General features: G+C 30.6%; 1 protein-coding gene across 5 annotated transcripts in view; it reads right to left on the bottom strand.

Annotated features, from left to right (window-relative positions):
• Positions 1-22,078, bottom strand: part of LOC144855979 (synapsin-like) — a 229,404-nt gene extending 207,326 nt beyond the window's left edge. For all 5 annotated transcript variants that reach the window (XM_078713949.1, XM_078713950.1, XM_078713952.1 and 2 more), the window contains exons 1-6: positions 21,939-22,078; positions 5,031-5,471; positions 2,651-2,935; positions 2,428-2,485; positions 1,697-1,788; positions 942-1,098 (exon numbers count right to left, since the gene is read on the bottom strand). In XM_078713949.1, coding sequence (XP_078570075.1) covers positions 942-1,098; positions 1,697-1,788; positions 2,428-2,485; positions 2,651-2,928 — 585 coding nt within the window. In that variant the 5' untranslated portion in view covers positions 2,929-2,935; positions 5,031-5,471; positions 21,939-22,078. The remainder of the gene's footprint in view (positions 1-941; positions 1,099-1,696; positions 1,789-2,427; positions 2,486-2,650; positions 2,936-5,030; positions 5,472-21,938) is intronic.
• Positions 22,079-23,228: the final 1,150 nt, after the last annotated feature.

Below are 23,228 nucleotides of genomic sequence, written 5' to 3'. Positions count from 1 at the left end.
TTAATGTAGTATATTCCTTTGACATGGCACCATTTTTTCGTATCATTACTCTTCCTCGGGAGAACAATGGCTATTGTTGGTTTATCCAGGTAAGCTAGGCACAACATAAGGCATAAGGCACAGGACAAAGGCCCCTGGTTTTGTACTTCCAAGAGGCCCTCCAACACTGGGTAGTTGCATTGGACTGTTCATGCTCTGGGGACCCCGGATTTAGTCAGTGAGCGCCACTGTCTGCAAGTCTTTTGGATTTGCATTTCAATCATGGTGACATTTTTTTGTGATGTAGTTTAATTAAAGATGTGGAATATCTTTACAGTTTTTTAAGGAATCATATGGTGTACCACAAACGTATTTTCGTAATGTTTGTTTGCCCTGGTACGTTTTAAAGGTCATGAGAGTATATTTTCAGAAACCCTTGATGTGCGATTCATTAAGCTATTGATTTCAGAGTTATTTCTCAAGTGGTTGTTGCATCCCAGTGTGCCCAGTCACCAATTGAAATGAAGAATCCTAATAAAGCTTTACCAACATTCTAATTAATCAATCAATTAGCTAACAAGGTAGACATGACATTTAATGTAATCCATCCGAATGAAATTCACCCAGACACCATGGCGACCCTTCATTACATTTGGTTTTTTAATATAGTATCACATCGCAGTAAAGTTCATCTCAAAAGAATTGCAAAAAGACTGATTGCTAAGCTAGGCTAGAGCAAAACTTTTTAAGGGGGATATAATGTTTATGCCATGGTGAAATTACTGAGCATTAAGCCCTACATACGATTGACTTTATTATTAAATATTCAGTAAGATGACTATTAAAAACATGATCAAAGATAGAGTGTATACGACCATTCACCCCTCTATGGTTAGGCAATAGCTGTATTTTTAGTTCACTGGGAAAAAAGTAATAATGATAACTGTTTTTTAAACTCTTACCACCCAAGGCTTGTCCATGAAATTGTAAATTCCTTCCCAGGAGTTGACACTTCCGACGTTTCCAAACTGAAAGCCAATGATTAAGTTACGCCACTCTTCCTGCACCTCCATTCCACGTCCATGCTGTCTGATAAGTACGAAGTCTGGTTTGAAAGACCTGTGCAGAAAGGTAAAGAAAAAATGCTTATATGGTTATATGGTGCAATATTGGAATAATATTTCTGGGTAAAAGGCCCAAGTTTGAGACATCCCACTGTGCATTTAGGGAAAATGGTTTGGCAATTGCCTTGTCCTTCGGATGGGACATTAAATGTTGGTCTCAGGTACAAGAGAATTGTTTCTGCTATACTGAGAATACAAATTATGGACAGAGACTATGCTTCTTCCTCTGTTATAGCACTATCATCACTATAGCACGAAGACTAAGGACCGATACATTAAAATCAAAAAGTGAATATTTGTTTTAAATTTATAAAGTGTGTTATAAATAAATGTATAATAAATCCATAGATAAATTTCCATGCAAGACATTAAGAAAACAACACCTACACTAATTTGTTCTTGAACTATGGAGAATTTTGTACTCTGTATTATTATTTTTTCCGAAATAAAAGATGAAATGAATGAAATGAAAATCAGAAATGCAGTAAGTATAATTTGTTGATTACATCAAGCATGCTGCAATACTTGTCTGGCAAATTCCTATTAAGTTGTATTACATTAAGCATGCATGTTAGAGGCATCAGGGGGCATACCTTACTACTTTTTGTCCTTGCCTTACTCCCTTGAAATCAATAGTTGTTCCCGTTTCAGTACAAGACGCAAGATTTATTTCAGCAAATTCACACTAAATATGAAGACATTAAAGAAAGAGCTTTAACAACAGTTGAAATAAATCTGTTGTGTTATGAATGAAAAAAATGTATAATGATATCGAAGATTTACATTGTAGACGTTAATGTAACAAAATCATAAAAGAAACACGCTTACGTCAATGTACAAATGTTTATTCTTAATATGCATGGTATGAAAAAGTTTGTGTTGGTTCAATTTGTGAAATTCTTGGTTAAATCAGTGATGTTTAACATTTGAACAAGTTTTCAAAGTAGATCTTTGGAATTAAACTGTGCTGTTAAGATATTTTTTTCCAGGTCAATAACCCCACTCTCAAAATGTTCTTCTTAATTACTTAGTACCGCCTTTTAGAAATATTGGAATATATGGAACTAAAAGTCATAATTAAGTAATTTTTCATTCTGCTTCTAGTCTACTTAATGTATGTATTAAAATACATATTGTACTTGGCTCATATTTGATTGATATCAAACAGACAGTTTACCATTATTCAGAAAAGGAAAAACGTAAGTAGGTTTTTTTAATCATACTTATGGACTTTATCTAAAGGTTGAATTCACAATGATTTACTTTTTAATGTATTATCCATAATAAAAAAAACTTCTGCAAGAATTATGAAAAGTTTACTAACTTGTTCTACTCGGATATCAAATTCACCGTGTATCTTTTTACCTCGGAAATATTTCGCCCTGAAAGAAAAATAAGTTTGAAATTTCATAAATAAATCATTCATATATACGAGGACGTACAGCAATATAACAACTACATTAAAGATTGGCTTATTAAGCACATCAATGGGATTATTCAGCACATCAATGGGCTTATACCAGAGTTAGCAGAGAAACCTATCTTACCATGAAGTATGTTGGTCGTCAATTACTAATAAAACCTTCTCTTTTCCTTTATTAGTACGACCTGTCAGGGAGCTGAGAAACCCAACTCCAATATCTTGCCTCATTGGACCAGGGGGCTGGCCGCCCATTGCCTTCTGTTCCCTATCTCTTTGTTCCTTTTCTTTTTCTCGTAGTTGTTGTTCTTTATCCCGGTTATCTTCACTGCCTAGGTTTTGAAAATATCCATTTGGAATGATTGTTGCACTAGTGTCGGAAAACCGTCTACGAAGAAAATTCATTCTGGTCCTAAAAAGGAAAAAAGTCAAAAGTATTAAGTAGAATTAGATTTTACTAAATATTGTATTTCAAATTTTATATTCTTGTGAAAAAACATCTTAAGCTATATATATATAATATAATAAAAGGTTAGCATGTTAGTATGTGTTCATACTTTGTAAATTGACAATTTTTTGTTCAAGTTGTACTGATCTATGAATTACAAGATAATGTTTATAGTTGACATAATAACTGCCCATGGTGACACAATCACTGTTTTATGGGCCTTGCCAAACTTTAAAAGAGAAATTGTGAACATTAATGGTAACATTCACTCATAAATTAAATACAATTGGTCATTATTCATACATTATTATCAGATAATATTTGAATTAGAAACAAAGTATGATTGTTTTTAACACGAAACATCCTGATATGAAAATGATTATCAACCTTAAATGTCAAGGTCTTTTAGTACTTTAAATAAATTACATTCTCTGAAAAAAGTGGGAATTTATTCTGCAATTAACACCAGGAACCATGAGCAAAATCCAGAAGATGCCAAATTAGCTAAATTTAACTACTAAACCATTTTTTTTTAAACGGTAGAAATTTAAAAGGATCAAGGCTTCAAAAAAGTTTTGAGATAAAAGAATTTCCAGAACCTTTTGTGTTCCATCAGACTGAGGAATATGTATTACCATTTATTGTTTTCAATTAAAAGAAATTGCATATTATATATTATTATTATTCATTGATGTCTGAGATGTTTGATACCATTTTGTACCAGTTAATGCTCCTGGTTGTTTAAGATATACATTACATAACTTTCTGTTTTTATATGATTCATGATTTTATGTCAATTTTCATCAACAATAAAATCATTTTACTTTAAACAAATTTATCTCAAGGCTAAATTTAAAATTTGTTTCATAAAATCATTCTCAAGAAGATCACATTTGACAATAGCAGACTTTTTAAATTGCATTATTTTATTTATCATGCAAAAACTGAACATAGCAATTATACTTGTTCAAAATTGTCATTATCGACAGAAAAATTGATCGCATGAGATTATTTATAATTGTACACTCTCAGTACTAGAATTATATGACCTGAAATTAGGAGAATTACGTCGGAGATAAAATCATTCTAGTAATTTAAGATAGTTTTAAAACCATGACAAGGCTGCGTATATCTTAAGGTGAAGGCAATTTAACGTACAGTAATTCAGAAATACAACAACATGTAGACTCTTAAATATTTAAATACATGAATGACAAATTCAGTAAGGATTGCATGACAATATTCCATTACTTCTGTCATCATTCTTACTGACAATATAGCAGAAGGCCTGCCTCTTCTTGCATAAATTATCATAATGCCAAAAAAGTAAATTAGGGAATGATTGTATGGCACTGAGTTTATTATCCAACGCATAAATTATCATTAAATACAAATTAAGGGAGGATTAAACTAATGCCAAATGCAATTAATATTATAAATCATTTGGTTTATCCAAACATACTTAACAGGAAGAATAGGGATTTAATTGGGTGTTGTCTATTGCTGGTTAATTTAGATATTTGGGAGTTGTCCAAGCTAAATGTCTTTAACCTTTTGAAGACTACATTACAGTTCTTATGTATGATGGTAAGCTCTCCGTCAAAGTGTATTCCTACCTTTAAGCTCTGTCTGCACTATCACAATAGTTTGACCAAGAAAGTGTGATGCGCCTAAATGTGGTAGTGATATCATCATGTTCATATATGGGAACATCACATTTTTTTGTCACATAAAATTTGACAGTGTAGACAGAGCTCAGGACCATTCTAAGTTTGAGTTTCCAAAAGGGGTCATCGTTTCTAAAAGACTGCATTTTAACCTGTACGTTTTGCTTTGATAACTGCATATTGGCATGTCATTGTCATCGTCTTCATAAGTAATTTTAAGGATATTACGAGGGAGTTGATATTGTTGGGCAATTTATGAATTTCAAATAGCTGCTGCTGCACCTTTTTATTCTGTAGAGGGCGCTATTATTGTTGAAATGACCATGCTCAATTTACATCCATGATTTAATTTTAGTTATAAAAAATAAATATTCATATAGAATTTCACTTACCTCTATTTATCCGTATGTAATAGGAGAGAATCAGTATATTCCTAAGTACATTAATTTGTATATATATATCCCACAAATGTTATTGAATTCCAATTCTTAATTCCAAACGATATTGTAGATGGCTAATTGAGACAGACAGGATTTTGATGAAGTTAGGTTACAGCTTAAATCTTGCGAATGTCTTATGTATACATTGCAGGAGTTCAAAAACCTTTTAAAAGCAATCAATTGCAAAGATAAAGATAGTATTTGGTATTTGAAATTTGTATAAAGATCAATCGACAGTAATTTAAAACTTGTTTTTCTCTTGTAGGTCAATGTATCAAAGAAAATTATCAATGAAACAGTGCAACATTAATAAAAGTCCAACATAACGTGTAGATTTGGTAACTTGAAGTTCAGGTAAAAATCCTACTAAACTTGATAGTTATTTTTTGCAATCTGAAAAACAAACAAACAAAAAGCATAATTATTTAAAATGTTACAAATCAAAATTTCATCAAAACAAGATTACGGTTAAGTTCAACTTCAACAGCATTGCCTTGATTTAAAAATACAATATCATTAGAAAGGACAAAAAAACTTTAAAATCACCATGTTGAAATCAATAAAATAAAAAAACGTCTTATGAAAACAAACATTCTCATAATGAGGCTTGAAAAAAAAGGAATATGTGAATATTCAGAAAAAGGAATATTATCTATGGGACATGGCAACAAGAAGAGAATACTTTTATACAACTTTCTACAGTAATTTTCATTCTGCTAGAATATTCTTTTAATAATATGTTGATTGCGATAATTATTGATTTTATCCATAAAAACCTGCTTACCTTTCAGGCATAAAATAAATTATAGTCTTTGGTCTAGATTACTAAAAAAATTGTGTGCATTAAAACCATAGCAACAGTGATCAACTTTTCAATCATTCAGAAATTTCCCAAAACAGTACAATACTGTATGTCTCTAATTATAGACAATTTTGTAATTTTAATGTTATTGGTAGTTTCAGTTCCTATTACTTATATGGGTTCATCTAAGCCACAGAAAATTATCTTTAATGCAGAGATAAAATTAAAAAGATAATTTACTAAAGAGATTTATGTAACGTCCAAAATTTCATCATCCTATTTATTTGTAAGTAAACCTCTATATGTAACAAGAATAAGAACATCAGAATAGTCATAGTCAAACTCGTTTACCTTAAATATGGTCGTATGAAAATATGATGCATATATATTGCAATAAATTCAATGCATAAATTGGCTACTTGATACTATAGTAACTTACCCTACTTTTAGATAAGAAATTATTGATCAGAAAAGCATTGCCTAGATGCAACTGTTATATTAAAAGAATCAACACAAGTTTAATTGTTATATATCCAATAAGATGCAGTTTTTGTGAGAATTTAATCAATACTGTGAATCCTTAACTCAAGCAATTTCAGGTCAACTAAATTATATTTCAAAAGAGCATAATTTACTGTCAGTGTGGTGCTTATTCACTTCATCAGTATTTCCAATAACATATTGTATAAAAATGAAATGAATGAAAAATTCACATCTTAAAGAAAACAATAACATGCCTGACTTCTACAACTAAAATACTGCTGTTCACGCAGCCAATTCAATATTCACCTAATATGCAAATTCACACGAATTCAGTGAAACAATAGCAATGCAACACCACAAATAATGTTTTAATAAAAGATATTTCAGAAAACTTTCCAATCCATCACACTGTATTGGACTAGAATTTTCAAATATTTTGCTACATCTATACCAATATATGTTGTATTTTTATGAGTATACAATCACATTGAGGATTTGTTTGTTTTGCGTAATATGTTGCAAGTGTTCAGAAACGTCGTCATCAAATTAGGTACATTAATCATACAAAAAATGATCTAATCTCAAAACAGCAAAGTATCCATAGTAGAAATGTAGTGCAATGACGGAAATGGTGTTGATCTATTTTATCTTCCAATTGTCGCATTAAGGACTTGATAGCTTTTTACATTATAAGAGATAATTTTAGCAAAGTCTTGTGACGTAAATTTATCAAACAAAAGTATAATAAAGTAGAATTGTAGATAAAAATTAAGTTTAAATCCTGCAATTTCCACAGACGCACCTTAAAATAACTTAACATTATCAATACAGTAATTGCACAGATAAAGTTTAAGATAAAATTTCTAGCAAGCATGTCTATAATGACGCCATCAAAGTGATAATCTTGTTTTTATCAAAACCACTGTTGAACAGAATAATGTAATATAGATCACATAGTCCATTACACTTTTGCAAATTGGTTTGTGGTTTCTGTCATCTTTGCGATCACATTACATTTTTATTCAATAGCAAACCTGTACAGAATCTTAGTTAGAAAATGAAGTTTTGACAATTTCAACTAGTCATTACAAAATATCTACTAGCAATTTGCTTGTTTGCCAGGTTGAATTTGATTCCTGATCATTGTCACAAAAATAACAAGAACTCCTTCATTAAATTAAAAAGCATAAAATTAAAATCTAAGAAATTTAAGGTAATTATGATGGCAAAGAAGCATATCTCAGGTAAAATAAAAGGACAAATTAATTTTTGTTAATAGTTCAAAACAAAGTAAATTATTTCTTTCTATTAATTCTTATTTGGATGGAAATCAAGTTTAACAACAATAAAACAAAGGGTGTTTAAAATGTTCTGCATGATTATATATTTTATATCGCTGCAGTAACTCACCCCTTTTACTGCAGTAACTGAATGCCATAATACAACATTCATGAAAAACAGCTGCATTTATAATATACATATATCATTGTCATCATTAATAAAAGTTCTGTAGTAGATTAGCTTCAACACAAAACCAAAATTGTACATTTAATTTCACAGCTCCTATGTCAAAAAGTTACCAGAAACTAAATAAACTTGGCAAAAAAATGAAACAAATAATTGAATTTATACTTCAACGTGTGAATGTAAAAGCATTTATAGTTTAAAATGTTCAGGTTGACAGATTCTATGATCACCAAGCCACTGTCATTAATTGATTTTTCAAACATTTTTTAAATTCTCATGAGACAATACATCTTTAAAATGTCAAGAAGGATTTGACAGAAAATCCAACAATAGTCATCAGGCAATTGAAAAATAATTTGTGAATGTTAAATATAACTTTCAAATATTTTCATCAAGCATATCAACCACTTTAATTGAGAAGACTTGATTTCAATACATGGCAAACAATTGTGGCATACTTGGTTGTTCACAAATCCTAGGTTTGAATCCTTCTCCCAGCATGTTTGTCAGGTTTAAAAATCAACAACCTCATTCAAGACTTTAAAAACTTATTTAACCGATTGTAATTGGGAATTGGATATGCTTTTAGTTAGGGAGTAGTTTCTAAGTTGTTTTCTAATTGTAATTGTTTTAAATGCGTCATTGGTTCCCTTCGGAAGAGCAGTGTTACTATTGTTTGAAGGTTTACATGGCGAAATCAAATGTTGACCTCAACAGTTCTTTTTAGAACTAATATACGTGGTGTACCGCAAACTTTATATCAGCAGTGTTACCGTTACAACTGAGAAGGCTAACCTACTGTACTAATAGGTATATGATAGATATAGGCTATCTCGTACAGGTTGTGCTCCCATGTGGGTTGATTGGTGTATGTACCATTATTATCTGGTAGCCCTTTACTTATCTAGATATCAGGAAATGCACATCATCATTTATATCCATCTGATATCAGGACTACTCATGGTAGACACTATCATCAGAGTAAAAACAAAACTGAGCATCTACATGTTTTAAGCCCTTATCAGAGTAGACTTGTTCTACCACCAGAACTATGGTCGAGGAGTGACTTAAACCTGTGCTGTGGTTGCAAATTACAAAGCAAAATTGTTTCATAATAATTAACACTTTTCAATATATAGTCAAAGTCACATGTCCGAGATTCTAGCACATTCACCTTCCATCTCGTTAATGCACCAACGTGAAAGCCATTTCATCAAGTAAATGAGCGAGCGTAAATCATTATAAAGTAGCAACGAGTAAATATAAACCGTCTCAAGTGGACAGAGAATCTCGCATATTTAATAGATAAATTAGAATGAGAGTGCTCGACCACCTGAGACCCTTGAAGCATCATAGTCTAGTTTCTGCATGAGGCAATGACATGTGTTTTGCTTAAATTGAAATTTCCCATTCCTCCTAAATATTAGATATTGCATAGGCCTACTCAATGGAAATCTAAATAAAAAAGTCTACCACCTGATATTCAAATATAATCAAATTAGTTGATTTACATATGTTTATGCTAATATATACAGTACTATCTGTAAAGTAAAGCTCTGAAATAATTTGCATGTAATTGAGAATTAATTGCAAGTGATGAAGCTATATGAAGATCCTACAAACAAAACCTTATGTTTTTTTTATTATATTCTAATATTCACAGTATTCATTATTAATGTTAATTGATCCTTAATCTATTCATTCACAACTATTAATTGTTCTCATAATCGATTGTCCAGCAGTAATATATCCATTGTGTTCTACTACTGACCATGAAATGACCATAGCTTTTTGACCAAACAATTTTTTTTCCCTTCAAAGGTCATTGAAAATACTGAAAACTCTGTATAGTAATGTTGGGAATAAGGAACAATAATCTATTAGCCGCACTAAAATCAGGGTACATTAATATTTGGATGGAGCATACTGGTGTTTTTGTGTTAGGAAAAGAGCTCAGTAATGTTAGAAATAGAGTGCCTTAATATTGGAGATGTTGTGAAACACACGTTTTGAAAGTTGCGCTGATACAATTAGAGCTTCATGCCAATTTAATGAACCAATTGTTTATTTTACGCACTGTACAAACGTAGAATTTACAGATAGGGTTAACTAATGTAAATCGAACATAGGTTGTGTGTACTTGGATGGTGTTAAAAGCTTTTTAGGTTATGTTTTGACCTAATTTACAACATGCATGCAGTTTTACCAATTTCTAGAAAGGCATTCACATCTATGATGATTGTAATATACAAAACATTGATCTGAATATACTGTAAGTTTCGCTTCAGAATAGTCAATAATGTTAATTTGATATCTCGATAATGAATTGTTCAGATTTCTAATTTCAAAAATCATAATAGGATTGGAGATGACAGAAGTTGGTGGTGAGATTAGAACAGAGTGATCTTAACCCACAAATAAGCCAATGTATGATTGGATATAACAGCAGTTGGTGAATGATATTAACCCACAAACAAAATAATCAGAAAGCATTGAACCTGGCATTGAATATTACATAACAATTCTCAAATATGTAGAAATGAAATTAGAAAATATGGCATTTCAAAGCCTTTAGTACACAAAATATTAATGAGAATTTAATGTCATGTAATTACATCTAAATGACATTTACTTTGATAACAAATTTGCTTAGAACTACAAATTAAAACTAGCAATTTTAAAACTGTGAATTAAACTGAAATTGCATTCCATTTATTTTTATTAGAAATCATAAATAAAATATAAGTATTCGATATGTCAAGGTTATGATATAAATTTGAAAATAAAATAATGTAAAGATATGTAGCTTGAATTGAAGAAATTTGTAAGATAAATATAAATTAGTGACAAACACACTGGCCTCCAAAATTAGTTCATATAAAAGAACTGGTGCAGTGTCCCAATATTACAATCAATTCACATTTTGGATTCAGTTTTTTGGGTTTTTTTTCGCGCTGTGGCTTTAGCCAGCTAAAGCCCTAGAGGACATAATCAACAAGAAACTGTATCAACGCGAAAGCTATATATCTAATATATATTATCGACTAATTGATAGGTCCAAGCTGCTGGACCCAAAAAACGAGTCTATGAGGGCTCATGGTTTAACGATTTTGGATTCTCGCCCTTCGATTGGTTGACGCGAATCAACAGACTGCGGAAGACTATATTTACACAAAATGTTTACTACTGATTGTTAAACAAAAATAATAAATCATTATATCTGAAGAAAGAACAATGATTAAAAATGTTAGTCAAAAAGTCGAGAGGCATATATTTCTTGTTTAGTTAGGAATTTATGGTGTATTACTGTATTCAAATTAGTATATCTTTTGATATTTTTCAGAATGTAATGTGGGATTTAGTGGAGTGGAGGAAAGAAGACTTCCAATTCAATTGATAAACTTTTCTTTTGGAAAAACATCAAAATAATATACAATTCTTTATCATGACTATGTAACGCATCCCTATTTTCAACAAACAAGTCTCAGGAATTTATTTTTAGAATATTCTCACCACATGCATGACAGGATAAAGATAGTAATTTTAATATAAAAATTTCTATTTCTTACAAGCAATAAAAAATCTTATAAATAACCTATATTGTATTTCTGGAATATCATTTGGCAAAATGCAGTTAGTAAACTAAACGGAACATACATCAAATATATTTTACAGTACAAGATATTACAGTAATCAATAGAAATTGAGGTTAATTTAATTAAAGAAATTGCCTTATAAGATCTAATTAACTGATAGGGTGAAAATGAAATTTTAGACTTAACCAAATATGGAAATAATCAATTATAGGCATAAGTAAAGCAGGTGACAAATATAATAACTATAGTTAAGAATTACTAATAGAAATGTTATGCCTAATTATTTATCTACTGTATTTTATTCTTCCGAAACACACAATGACTATATTGATTTGATTCTTGAAGAAACTAAACCCATTTATTCATTCTCAATTTCAACCAATTTTAGATACAATTTCTTTATAAGAAATAGCTTACTAACTTATCTATTTGAATCTCTTTTTCAGGTGGTGAATATACATCTAATTGGGGGAAAATGGAAAACGTTTTAATCATTGCAGAGACAACGCATTTGCTGTTGGTTATGATTTCAATTTCACAAGAAACATAGTCAATGCTAGGACAATGCTGAAGAGGCCAGGACAACGCTAAAGATACTAGGTCTATAAGACACAATATCAATGCTATAAACTAACAAAATGAAAATGACTTCTAGCCAAAAGGCTTCCTTATATAGAATATTATTATTTTCTTATCAATAGAGTTATATCCTAGCAACACGATACATATGTTTATCATGAAGAAGATCAAAAACCATTATTACAATGTTCAATAACCAATCTAAAACATGAGAATGTTCCTAAAACCACAATTGTCTCGGTCCAAGAGGTTCTCAAATTGTTGCAAAAAAAAGACATAAAATATGTGGCCTGAACAGAAAATATATTATTTTCAACTCATCATATAGGTACAGTAATAATGTATTTCACCTTGGACAACATTGAATAATACACGCATCCTTTATCAGATGATCTTGCAGGATTGAGAATGCACAGGACCCAAGCAACGAACAAATCATGGAAATCCAAGCATGTAGACGATAATGGGAGAGTATAATACAATTTCAGATCTTGCATTAATTTTAACATTTATATTTTTATCAGTTGATCTGTAAGGATTCAGGACCCGACATGAGCAACGAACAAAATCCAATTTTAATACTTATCTTTTGCATATCTGTCAACTTGTAATAATACAACAGATACAGTTACAATCCCCTTTCCATTTATGTAGAAATACTATATCCCATACTGAAGCATCGACACATACTCACTGTACCTGAATCATCAGATACAAATCAATGCACACAGTTACTGGCATTGATGAGTAATGCAATGTGTAATATTTCTAAAAACTGACATTCAAGTATGATTTTTAATTTAAGTACACTGAACATTGATACAAATCTGGTTGGGATAAAATTTCAGAAAAAAAATTATTTTTAGTAAAAGATTTTAGATAATTTTGTAAAATCAATCATCATTAACGTACTTCTCCGTCCCAAAAGAGGTTCTAATTGGGAAAGTTTGTAACAGATACAAGGAACAATTAATACATAAGTTCATTTGAAAATGGTTTCAAAATGTTTTAAAATAAAAATAGTTTACTCCTTTTTTAAGAACTAATATTTGTAATAAAGCGTTTGTCATCAGAGATTGGATACTGTATTGTCTTTTGAGGGTCTATGAAGATACAGCTTCTGTTGGACTGAACACCATATTAAATATGTTTTAAAGCTTCGTTAAATGCATTCTATTAAGCACACACATGAGACTTTACAGTCACACATATCATTAGCCAATGTAGACAAAACTATGAATGAAAATGGAATGAATCTTGTTAAGAACTCTTCAATTTCTATTGCTACCTTACATACTACTTAGTAGACAGTCTACATTCATTTGCCACTGTATACCTCAAATACTTCATATTTGTATTAATGAAGTGCGACTATAACAGAGCCATATACAATGCCTACAGACAAAAAGCATACTTTTTCTAAGAAAAAGAGTGAAATTTGCATTAACATATATTCACAAATGTGTGAAGCACATGCAGTACAGCTATGACAGAACTAGTAAACCTATACTTATTTACAATTTCACACTATTTGTCATCAACTGAAGTGTGATTATAATGCCATAGACTTGATTACAAAAGGCAAGAGTTAATGAATTCAATGCAAATTCAATTCTTAGATGAACCTAAATTAGCATATGAAATTATGTTACATTCTAAGACTGTTAAAGCCAATTTAACCCATACTTATTTGCAACCTCATTTTTTGTACTCATCCTTGTAAATTCTATCACCATATATAGTCAATGAATTCTATGCAAATTACTTTTAAGAAAAATGAGCGAAGTGACATTTCAAATATAGAAATGAAGGTGTGATATTATCTCCAATTACTATTGACATATGACACTACATATTACCTATAGTGCAGTATCTATGACACTTGTGATTAGCAATTAATATTTTAGCCAAAATAACAATACCTTTGAGGAAATTAGTACATAATTCCTGTTGTAGAAACTAAATTAGCAATTGCATATTAACCTAGTAATTCCCTGCACAAATTATGTTATAAATTAAACATATGGGAAGGAAAAAAGGAAGGACAAAGATAGATAGTTATTGCTAAACCCCTTCCAATTTGTGTGGATTAACTGAATACTATGCTTTATCATAGACGATGATGATAAATTAGACTTAATCAATCTTGCAAATCTCGTTCTATCTTCCTTTAGAATTTCTGTTAAATTTATGATGATGATAAATTAATTATAAATATTTATATTATTTATCAACTAGCGGTAGAAAGAGAAGGTAGGCAACCTCTTAAATGAATGTGACTTGTTATAGATGATGAATAAATGAATACATAAAATGTTATGAGAACGGTATCTATGGATAAAGGTATTCTAGTAGATTCTTTTGAAGGTTTTGAAAGAAGAGTAATTTTTACTGAGTAAAGCACTAAAAAAACCTATTAATCGAATGCGAATTTACTATAGATGATGAAGACATAAATTAATAAATAACAATTATAAATTTATTAACTTAATGCATCTTTGGTGTAGGCTAATGGGACGTACTGTACGTAAGCATCGTTGTCTAGAAGAATGACATTATAAGCTTAAGATTTCCCAAGTGAGTGCAAGATTCCGGTCAAATAATCATCTATTGAATTCACGGCATTCATTTGAATAATCCGTTCATTCACGAGTACCATAGATATTCTAAATTTAACTATAGATTACATAGAAGCAATTACTTAATAAGATTATGCAAATTACGAATTGAATCTGTCATTGATTATGGTTTTGAATTTATGAAATGAAAAATATTGTACATACTAATGTGTAGTCAATACCTAATAGGATATTCAGAATATCAAATCTTTATCTTTCTCCAACAAAGCAGTATTTGAAATTAATATAGTCTGCTGGATATCCGAGAAAAAAAGCTAAAGTTACAGCATGTATGTAGTAGCAGTTCCAGTAGTAATTAATTAAGTAATTTAGATAAAAGTAAGGAATGTCAAGTCTTGGTTTTTCAGTTACTATGTATGCTTTTATCTGGAGTAATAACTGAAACGCTCTCAATTTACTTACACTTTGTGTACCACAAATCTTACTTTAGCAGTTTTTCTTCTCCATGCAAACATTTAAACAACACAAACCAATGGTGATGTTTGTAAATGCTACTTTACCTGAATAAACCAACATTAGCCCATATCTCTAGAGTGAGAAAAGGGCTAAGGTTTATCCAGGTAAGTTGGCACAAATTAATTGAAAAGAGTATTACAATTTATAAACTCATTGTCAGCTACATTTCATTCCAAATTTTGTATAGATATTTCCATTTGTATTCTATCTTGGCACAGCATGATTGATAGTATTGCGTAGAGGAGAGTTCATTAAAAGCCATGTTAGTAAGAATATACCAACATACTTATTTAATAGCCAGCTTCTGTATGTTCAACGCTTATGAAATATTTATATGGCTACTACATATAGATTTATTGATAATGTAATGTCTTGTATGCATCTCAAACTTACACAAACCTTACATGGCTTCTTCATTAGTGATGGTAAAAATGATTATCTTTCAAAACACAGTGTAAAACGGCATTTTCTCCCAAAAATTATGAGCTAAAATTATCAATCTATTATGAATCATTTTTCGGAAAGAAAGTGTATTGAGAAAATAATTCTCGTATTTTATTCTGTTGTAACTTACATACCAAATCCATCACAGCGCTATTTAATCATACCTCAATGTCACTAATGAGCTAAACCCTATACAAGTCTTGTGAATTAATTCTATTGCATTTATATTCATTGATTCAGATCAACAGAAAATGGACAAATTGCAATACATCGAATGGAAAAATTACAAAATATGGAAACTGTGTTGAGTGTTACTGTTTAAAAATATTAATGCTAAAAATATTTAATCTAAATGAAAAATATAATTCACCAATGAATAAAAAGTGTGTTAATACATTCAAAAATTATGTGAATGGTAATGGCGCCTGAGAGTTTATTATGTAAACATATATTTTTACTCACTTCAATAAAGTATTATCCTAGAGTTAATATAATCTGCAAGATAGTTTATGACTAGTCTTTAAAGTGTAAAATCCATGGGTTTAAGAGCATACTTAAAGGGTAACTACAGTCTTACATGAACTAATGACTAAAGGTAGGTCACGCAATCAGATGTGTTAAACTTGCGTATTTAAGTTTACCTACAGAGCAATATGGAGCAGTACAAGTAATAAAGTGGTGCGGCTGTCGTAAGAAAATGGAACAATCTCAGTTCAAGCCACTGGGTTGTCAAAGGCCTCTGTGAAAAGGTTGTCAGGTTGAAACCTTACAAGCCCTACTGGTGGATACGGCCCTGTGGAGTAATTATATATTGGACTACCATATGAGAGGCATGGGTTTGAGACTGTCCCTGTAGGCAAGATATTTTACATATTGCATTGAATCAGTGTCGGTAAGACTCCGAGTAGGGCATCGCTCCATTGTTCATGCTTATCATGGTAGGCAAAGTTTAGTTAATTTTAGTAATACATTTACAGAAATTAAAGCATAAGATTGCTCACTGCTCTAATATAGGGCACTGGAACTTGAGATGTTAGCATAAACTTGTTTTGTGAGAATCTTGGGAAAAGATAGTACGGGAAAAGAACTCAAGGACATAACATTTATGTATATCTATGAATGATTGTGCTACAATACAATAAGAGAACGATCTTTGAAATAGTAAATTTGAATAAATGTTAAATAATATATATTTTGTTATTATAATATTTATTTATAATAAATAACATTTAAATTTTTTTTTATTTAAGTAATTTAAAATAAGAATTGTAATTTACACAATCATAAAATTATTCAATAGTCAATTCATATTTTTCATATAAATTTGGAATTTGATATACCTCTGTAATACTGTTTAGCTTTAATTTCAGCATTTTAACAGGTTTGTGTGTGCTTCATTGGTGAATAGTCTCTCTAGAGAGTTATTGCGATCTGGGTAATAGAATTGCACGGTAGCTTCACACTCGGTAATCAGTTACGCAAATCAGTTCCAGGTCGTTTACGTTATATGCCCGGGGTATGTACTTCCATGCAAAAGGGGTCGAACGAGGTCAATATTTTAAAGTTTAATGTTGTTATGTCATAAATTGAGTAAAATTTGCATAAAGTGAATTACTGCAAGTAATAAAAATAAATCTGTTTTATTTGTGACTTTGAGATTGGATATGGATATGTATCAATTCAATGCTTTGAACATTTAGAAATATCACAGCTATCAACGTTCGGTAATCCTTCACTATATTCTCTACATCATAATCTGGTTCTAAAGAGATCTTCATGAATTCAATAATTAGGTGGTACTTGTCCAAGTACTATTTTATCACAATATAATTTCTATTGCTTATGTAAACAATAAGCATTCAATATCTCATTAAGATATTCTTCTAATGTACTTGCCTTTTAGCCGACAACAAAGTGACTTGAACCGTCTCGGGTTTGTAAATAAAACACAGAAAATCAATAGTCTTGGTTCATTGCTTCTGAGACAAGAAATTGTGCTCACATACAAAAGAACGTTTGACACTTGGAAACAACTAATATGGTAGACACGCATATCATTAATAAAACAGATATTACATTGTATTATACTCTAACTATTGATTCTGTTGAATTCAAATTAATTTACTGGGAACAGGAATCATGAAAATTAATTTAATAGTGTTTAACTTCTGTGACAAAAATAGGTAAACATCATTCTAATTTCAATTATGATAGCATTGCTACTAGCTAGTTAGTTCTTAATTGCAATTGTTAGTGTTTCTATTTATATTACCACATAAATGGTTAAGTATGCTTATGAATAAGTGGGGTCTTTACCAATGCAATTCTGAATGTTTACCTTTCATAGAAAAAAATAGAAAAACTTCAATAGAATCCAGTTTGTACAAATTTATCACAGTCAACATTTTTATCCTTCAAAACCAATTTCTTCATTTCTGAAGAATTCACAACACGTAAATTATTGCAGTAAGTACAGAAATTAATATACATAGCCATCGACTAAATTTCTCATTAAATATACATCAAACAAACAAATTCATCTATTTTCATAATTTATAAAGCCAACCTACGAATATTAAACACATAATAATAATTGTACACATTACACTGGACACATTTAATACAGGAGTATTTAACGAGAAAGCCATTGAAATCCAGAACGATCTTGGGATTCAAGTGCAAAATTATATGTACGACGAGACTTAAGACGCCTAATCATATGAATTCAAAGAAGATCTTAAGTCTATACTAAAGATGCTTAAATCAATTGCCATGTATATTTTATTTCTAAGTTATCAATTTACTAAACACAAGAATTATTGAATGAAAAGAATACATTAATAATGTCCTATACATGATGCCTTGAAAATAGTATCTTAATTTTAAAGTGGTAGGAAGTATAAGAAATGTGGCTGGGAAAATGCAAGACAGACTAGAAGACAGCTACATATAGAATGGAACGATACAACACCTATAATAGCAGGAAGGATCTCTTAAAGATAGGAAGAAGGAACAACAGAAGATAGCAATATAAAGGATAGATAACAAGACAAACTAGAAAATGGTAAGATAAAATAAATTAAAACATGAAATGCTAAAAATTACCAGACTAGAAAAAGGTACAATTTTGAAAGATAGCAATGCAAAACTCTGGAAGTTTTTAAGTCAAAACTCTGAAAGAGTGCAAACTCTAGAAAATGACGAAACTCTGGAAGATGGCAAGTCAAAACTCTGAAAGATGGCAAACTCTAGAAACTGACGAAACTCTGGAAGATGGATGGCAAGTCAAAACTCTGAAAGATGGCAAAACTCTAGAAAATGACAAAACTCTGGAAGATGGCAAGCCAAAATTCTGAGAAACTGACAAAACTCTAGAAGATTCCTTAATCAATTAAGGGCTTCCATTCATCCACTATCATACTGTAGAGGGGAAAACTTTCTGTACTAAATTGATAAACTTGTCTACAAATTACAGAGCAATTCATTCATAAACAGACGGATGTTCTACTATATATGCAAACATATTGACATTTGCAATGGATTACATTACTGATGAAGATATTATTTATTTAAATACAACTATGTAAAATGTAACATATATAACTATTCAATCTAGCACTACATTTTGTAATCATTTTAGTAGCCACAGTGTCTGAATCCATTACAAAATCATTACATACTTACTCCTATTTATGAAAAATATAATAGTAAAAATTCAATTTCAAAATCTATTAGTATTCTGGAGGATGTTAAAAGGCAAGCTTTTGTTACTGTTAATGTTATTAGTAAGATAATAATATTCACCATTTATTCATTCTTATATACTCATTAAGATATAGGAATAACATGGGTTAAAGAAATGTAGGACACAACAGCACTATAAAAGAAATATTTAAAAAAATAGAAATACAGATGATTGAAATAGAAACATGTGGCTTTAAAAAAGATTTGGTTAACATTTTAAGTTTTGAATGGAAAGATGGGTGAAATTTTGTTTTTTAAATTTGCAATAACACTTAACAATGGTAAAATAAATATTTCTTCTTCCTATTGACATACCATTTGAATACATGTTAACAATTAAAGTTGGTGGAACTGCATTACGAGTAAAATGATATGAAATGGTTTTGAATAATTACAAGTAAATGAAAACATCTGTAATCTGGCCAATATCGTTCTTTATACCTGCCAGTAATTTCGAAATATTATAATTTATAAAGTCATCTACATGCTGAGCACAATGAAGGAGAAAACTGCCTGCGTTTGTGTTTTAAATGGGAATTTTAATTGAGAATTTGGAATGCTTCTGATTTGACGTTTCAGTTTTTTACCTAGGAATACTGAATGCTGTAAATTAAAATTGAAACAGAGTTTCATTTTAAATCTAAAGACAAATTACTGGGAAAAAACAATGCTGTGGGTATAACAGGAAATGTCAACTTAGCAATGAAAACAAATTTAAAAGAAAACTGTCAGAAACTATGCAAAGTTTTTGAAAAAAATAAAATTCAATTCAACAATATAGTTCTGTAATAAAGAGACAAATCTAAATATTTATTGATGATAAATGTCTTGTTATCATATGGCAAGAACGTCTAAATAAAGACTTCATAAATTAATTAGACCGTGTAATTAGAAATTAAGTTGGTATTGATTAGTTGTTCTTTTTGTATACACAAGAATGTGTATCTGTGTTTGTGTAAGAGATGTTTCACAGGTTTTGCCTTTGAGTATTGTATTAGTATATTCAGCAATGATGGGCTTAAAATAGTAACTACTTTCCAAGTGAACCATATAGTAAACACTGCAGGGACGGAAATAAACGGTTATCAGTTATTTTGAAGCCATGATAGAAGTAGAGATGACCAATGAAATATTCATGTATAAACAAATTACTGAAATTTTAAGCAACGAAAATCATGCAGAATCAGTTGTCCCTATAAGTTTGACTTGTGTAGGGCAACTAAAAAGGGTTGGTCCCGATGGGCAACTAAAAAGGGTTGGTCCCGATGGGCAACTAAAAAGGGTTGGTCCCGATGGGCAACCAAGTAAAATTCCATTGTTCAATACAACAGTACAGGTGTTTGATCATTTCGGCCGCCATATGTTTCAGCAACCAAGAAATAAAGGGCGACCAAATCTTAAACTGGTTGACAACAAAAAAGATTCTGCGAGACCCGAACATGGCATGTGGGTCAGTTTATGCATCTATCCAATCTAAGTAAAATAGTGAGATATAGGCCTACTGCTCACCGTATAATTGAAACATCGCACCTACTAAATCTAGTGTATTCTATACACATGTTGAAGTGTGCATAAACAGTTCAATCATCCAATGCGGATTTTGATTGATGCAGCAACAATGGGGTTGTTAATTAAGATTCATGAGGCACAACCAAAGCAAGACATTACTGTTGATTGCCAGAGTGAAACGATTGTAATGTCTCTTGTAACACTTATTAATATGAATTCTTGACAAACCTTAATAACTAAGAAAAACACATGTATTGAATATGAAACACTCCCATACGGACATGTATGCCTTTATATAACAAAAACTGGACATTTTATCCCTGACCCACAATATCTTGTCAATATTGGAAAACTCATTTTAAAAAGTAGGGAGAAAAATGTGAACTTAAGTAGTTGTTATGGTTCTAGTTAGACGCCCATGTGTGAAATTTGGTCCCGCATCAAAAAAATTTATCTTTCATCATTGTTTTTTTCTAGATATCAGCTTAGCAGTGAAAATAACATTTTTAGGATAATTTCAATTCTCTTTAGTTTAAAAACACACAACTACTTGTAACGGAATTTAGGCCCACCTAGAATGACATGCACTATGACCTATGCCGACCTTTCGAATTGATGTGACATGCAGTGTTTGCGCACATGTGATACAAATTTAAGGATGAAAGAAAAAACACTTCACCAAAATGTTGAGAGGCTCTGACGAGAACAATGCTGTTTTTCCCTGCTGGCCTAATCTTAACAATGCAATATTCCGTATTTACTGCACATTCTAATATGAGCTGAACATAGAAAACACATTACGATAACTTAACAGAATAAAATACATCCAACAGTTATAGTTGTATCCATATACCTTTGAATTATCACTGTTTTGTTGTGTTGCATTGTACCTTTAAGATACCATATTCTAAAAATAGCCAGATTATGAATAAGATATGGAGTAAAATAAATGACACTACTATAATGATAACCTTGTGTCTGACAACAGCAGCGTCTCAACGTTTGAAGCATCTAGTAAATACAGTTCACAAAAAGAACATTTTCTGCAATACTATTGTGTTTTACATAAATTTCAGAATACATAATATATTAAGAGGCAAAAGAAACAGTAATAATATGCAAAATAATAATCATCACTTACAATTGTCTAGGCTAACAGTGTCTGGATAAAAAAATATCCTGAAAATAGCAAAACGTGGATGCAGCAGCAAGGGAGTTAATTCCAATAGACGCACTCACTAGCTTCAGATGTACGCGGGTTGACTTTGAATACAAGACCTATTCATAATACTACATAATTAACAAATCAATATTTGCCAATGGAAGCTCACGGTTTTCACTACGTACGCGGAACAAGTGACATGCTAGGAACTACTCAGGCGTGAAAATGTAGTTTCATTCTTAAGGTTGACATAAGATGTGTAAGAATGAATTCGTTTCTATCAATTTTATTATTCCAGGTTTGAATATAAAATGTCATGCAGGAAAATCTCCAGAGATACATTCATTTATGTAGTAAACTTATTCTATGAAATTAATTCAATGCAATTAATTCAATGCAAGATTATATTTTCATCAATTGTATCAGTAACATTTTTATTGTTCTCAATTTCTTAACTTAATTAATGAAAATAAATCCAATTGTATTTATGAACATTAGTAAGATCTCCATGACTATTGACCAAATTATGCAAATGAATATTGATAATATTTCCTTTGTGAATATTGATAAGATCAAATTCCATTTATGAATAATTGATTGGTTCAGTTATGTTTATGAATATTCACAAAGACCAATTCTGTTAATATTCACAAGGACCAGTTCATGAATATTCACAAGGACCAATTCTATTAATAATCACAAAGACCAGTTCATGAATATTCATAAGGACCAATTCTGTTCATGAATATTGACAGGGACCAATTCTGTACATGAATATTGACAGGGACCAATTCTGTTCATGAATATTCACAAGGACCAATTCTGTTTATGAATATTCACAAGGACCAATTCTGTTAATGAATATTCACAAGGACCAATTCTGTTTATGAATATTCACAAGAACCAATTCTGTTCATGAATATTCACAAGGACCAATTCTGTTCATGAATATTCACAAGGACCAATTCTGTTTATGAATATTCACAAGGACCAATTCTGTTCATGAATATTCACAAGGACCAATTCTGTTTATGAATATTCACAAGGACCAATTCTGTTCATGGATATTCACAAGGACCAATTCTGTTCATGGATAATTCAAAAGCCCAGTAATTAATTCCACCGCCTCCAGCATTACATCAGTTGTCTAAAAATATATTAAAATGTCACAACAGTCTGGAAATGCTATTTGAATCTTGATTAAAGTCGAAACATGTTATTTGTAGGTTCATTAAAAACTATGAGAACAAAAGCCAGTGCGTAAACTGT

Source organism: Antedon bifida, chromosome 11 (genome assembly GCF_963402885.1).
Source record: "Antedon bifida chromosome 11, ecAntBifi1.1, whole genome shotgun sequence".
Lineage (NCBI taxonomy): Eukaryota > Metazoa > Echinodermata > Crinoidea > Comatulida > Antedonidae > Antedon > Antedon bifida.
This window is presented reverse-complemented; position numbering and strand designations above follow the sequence as displayed.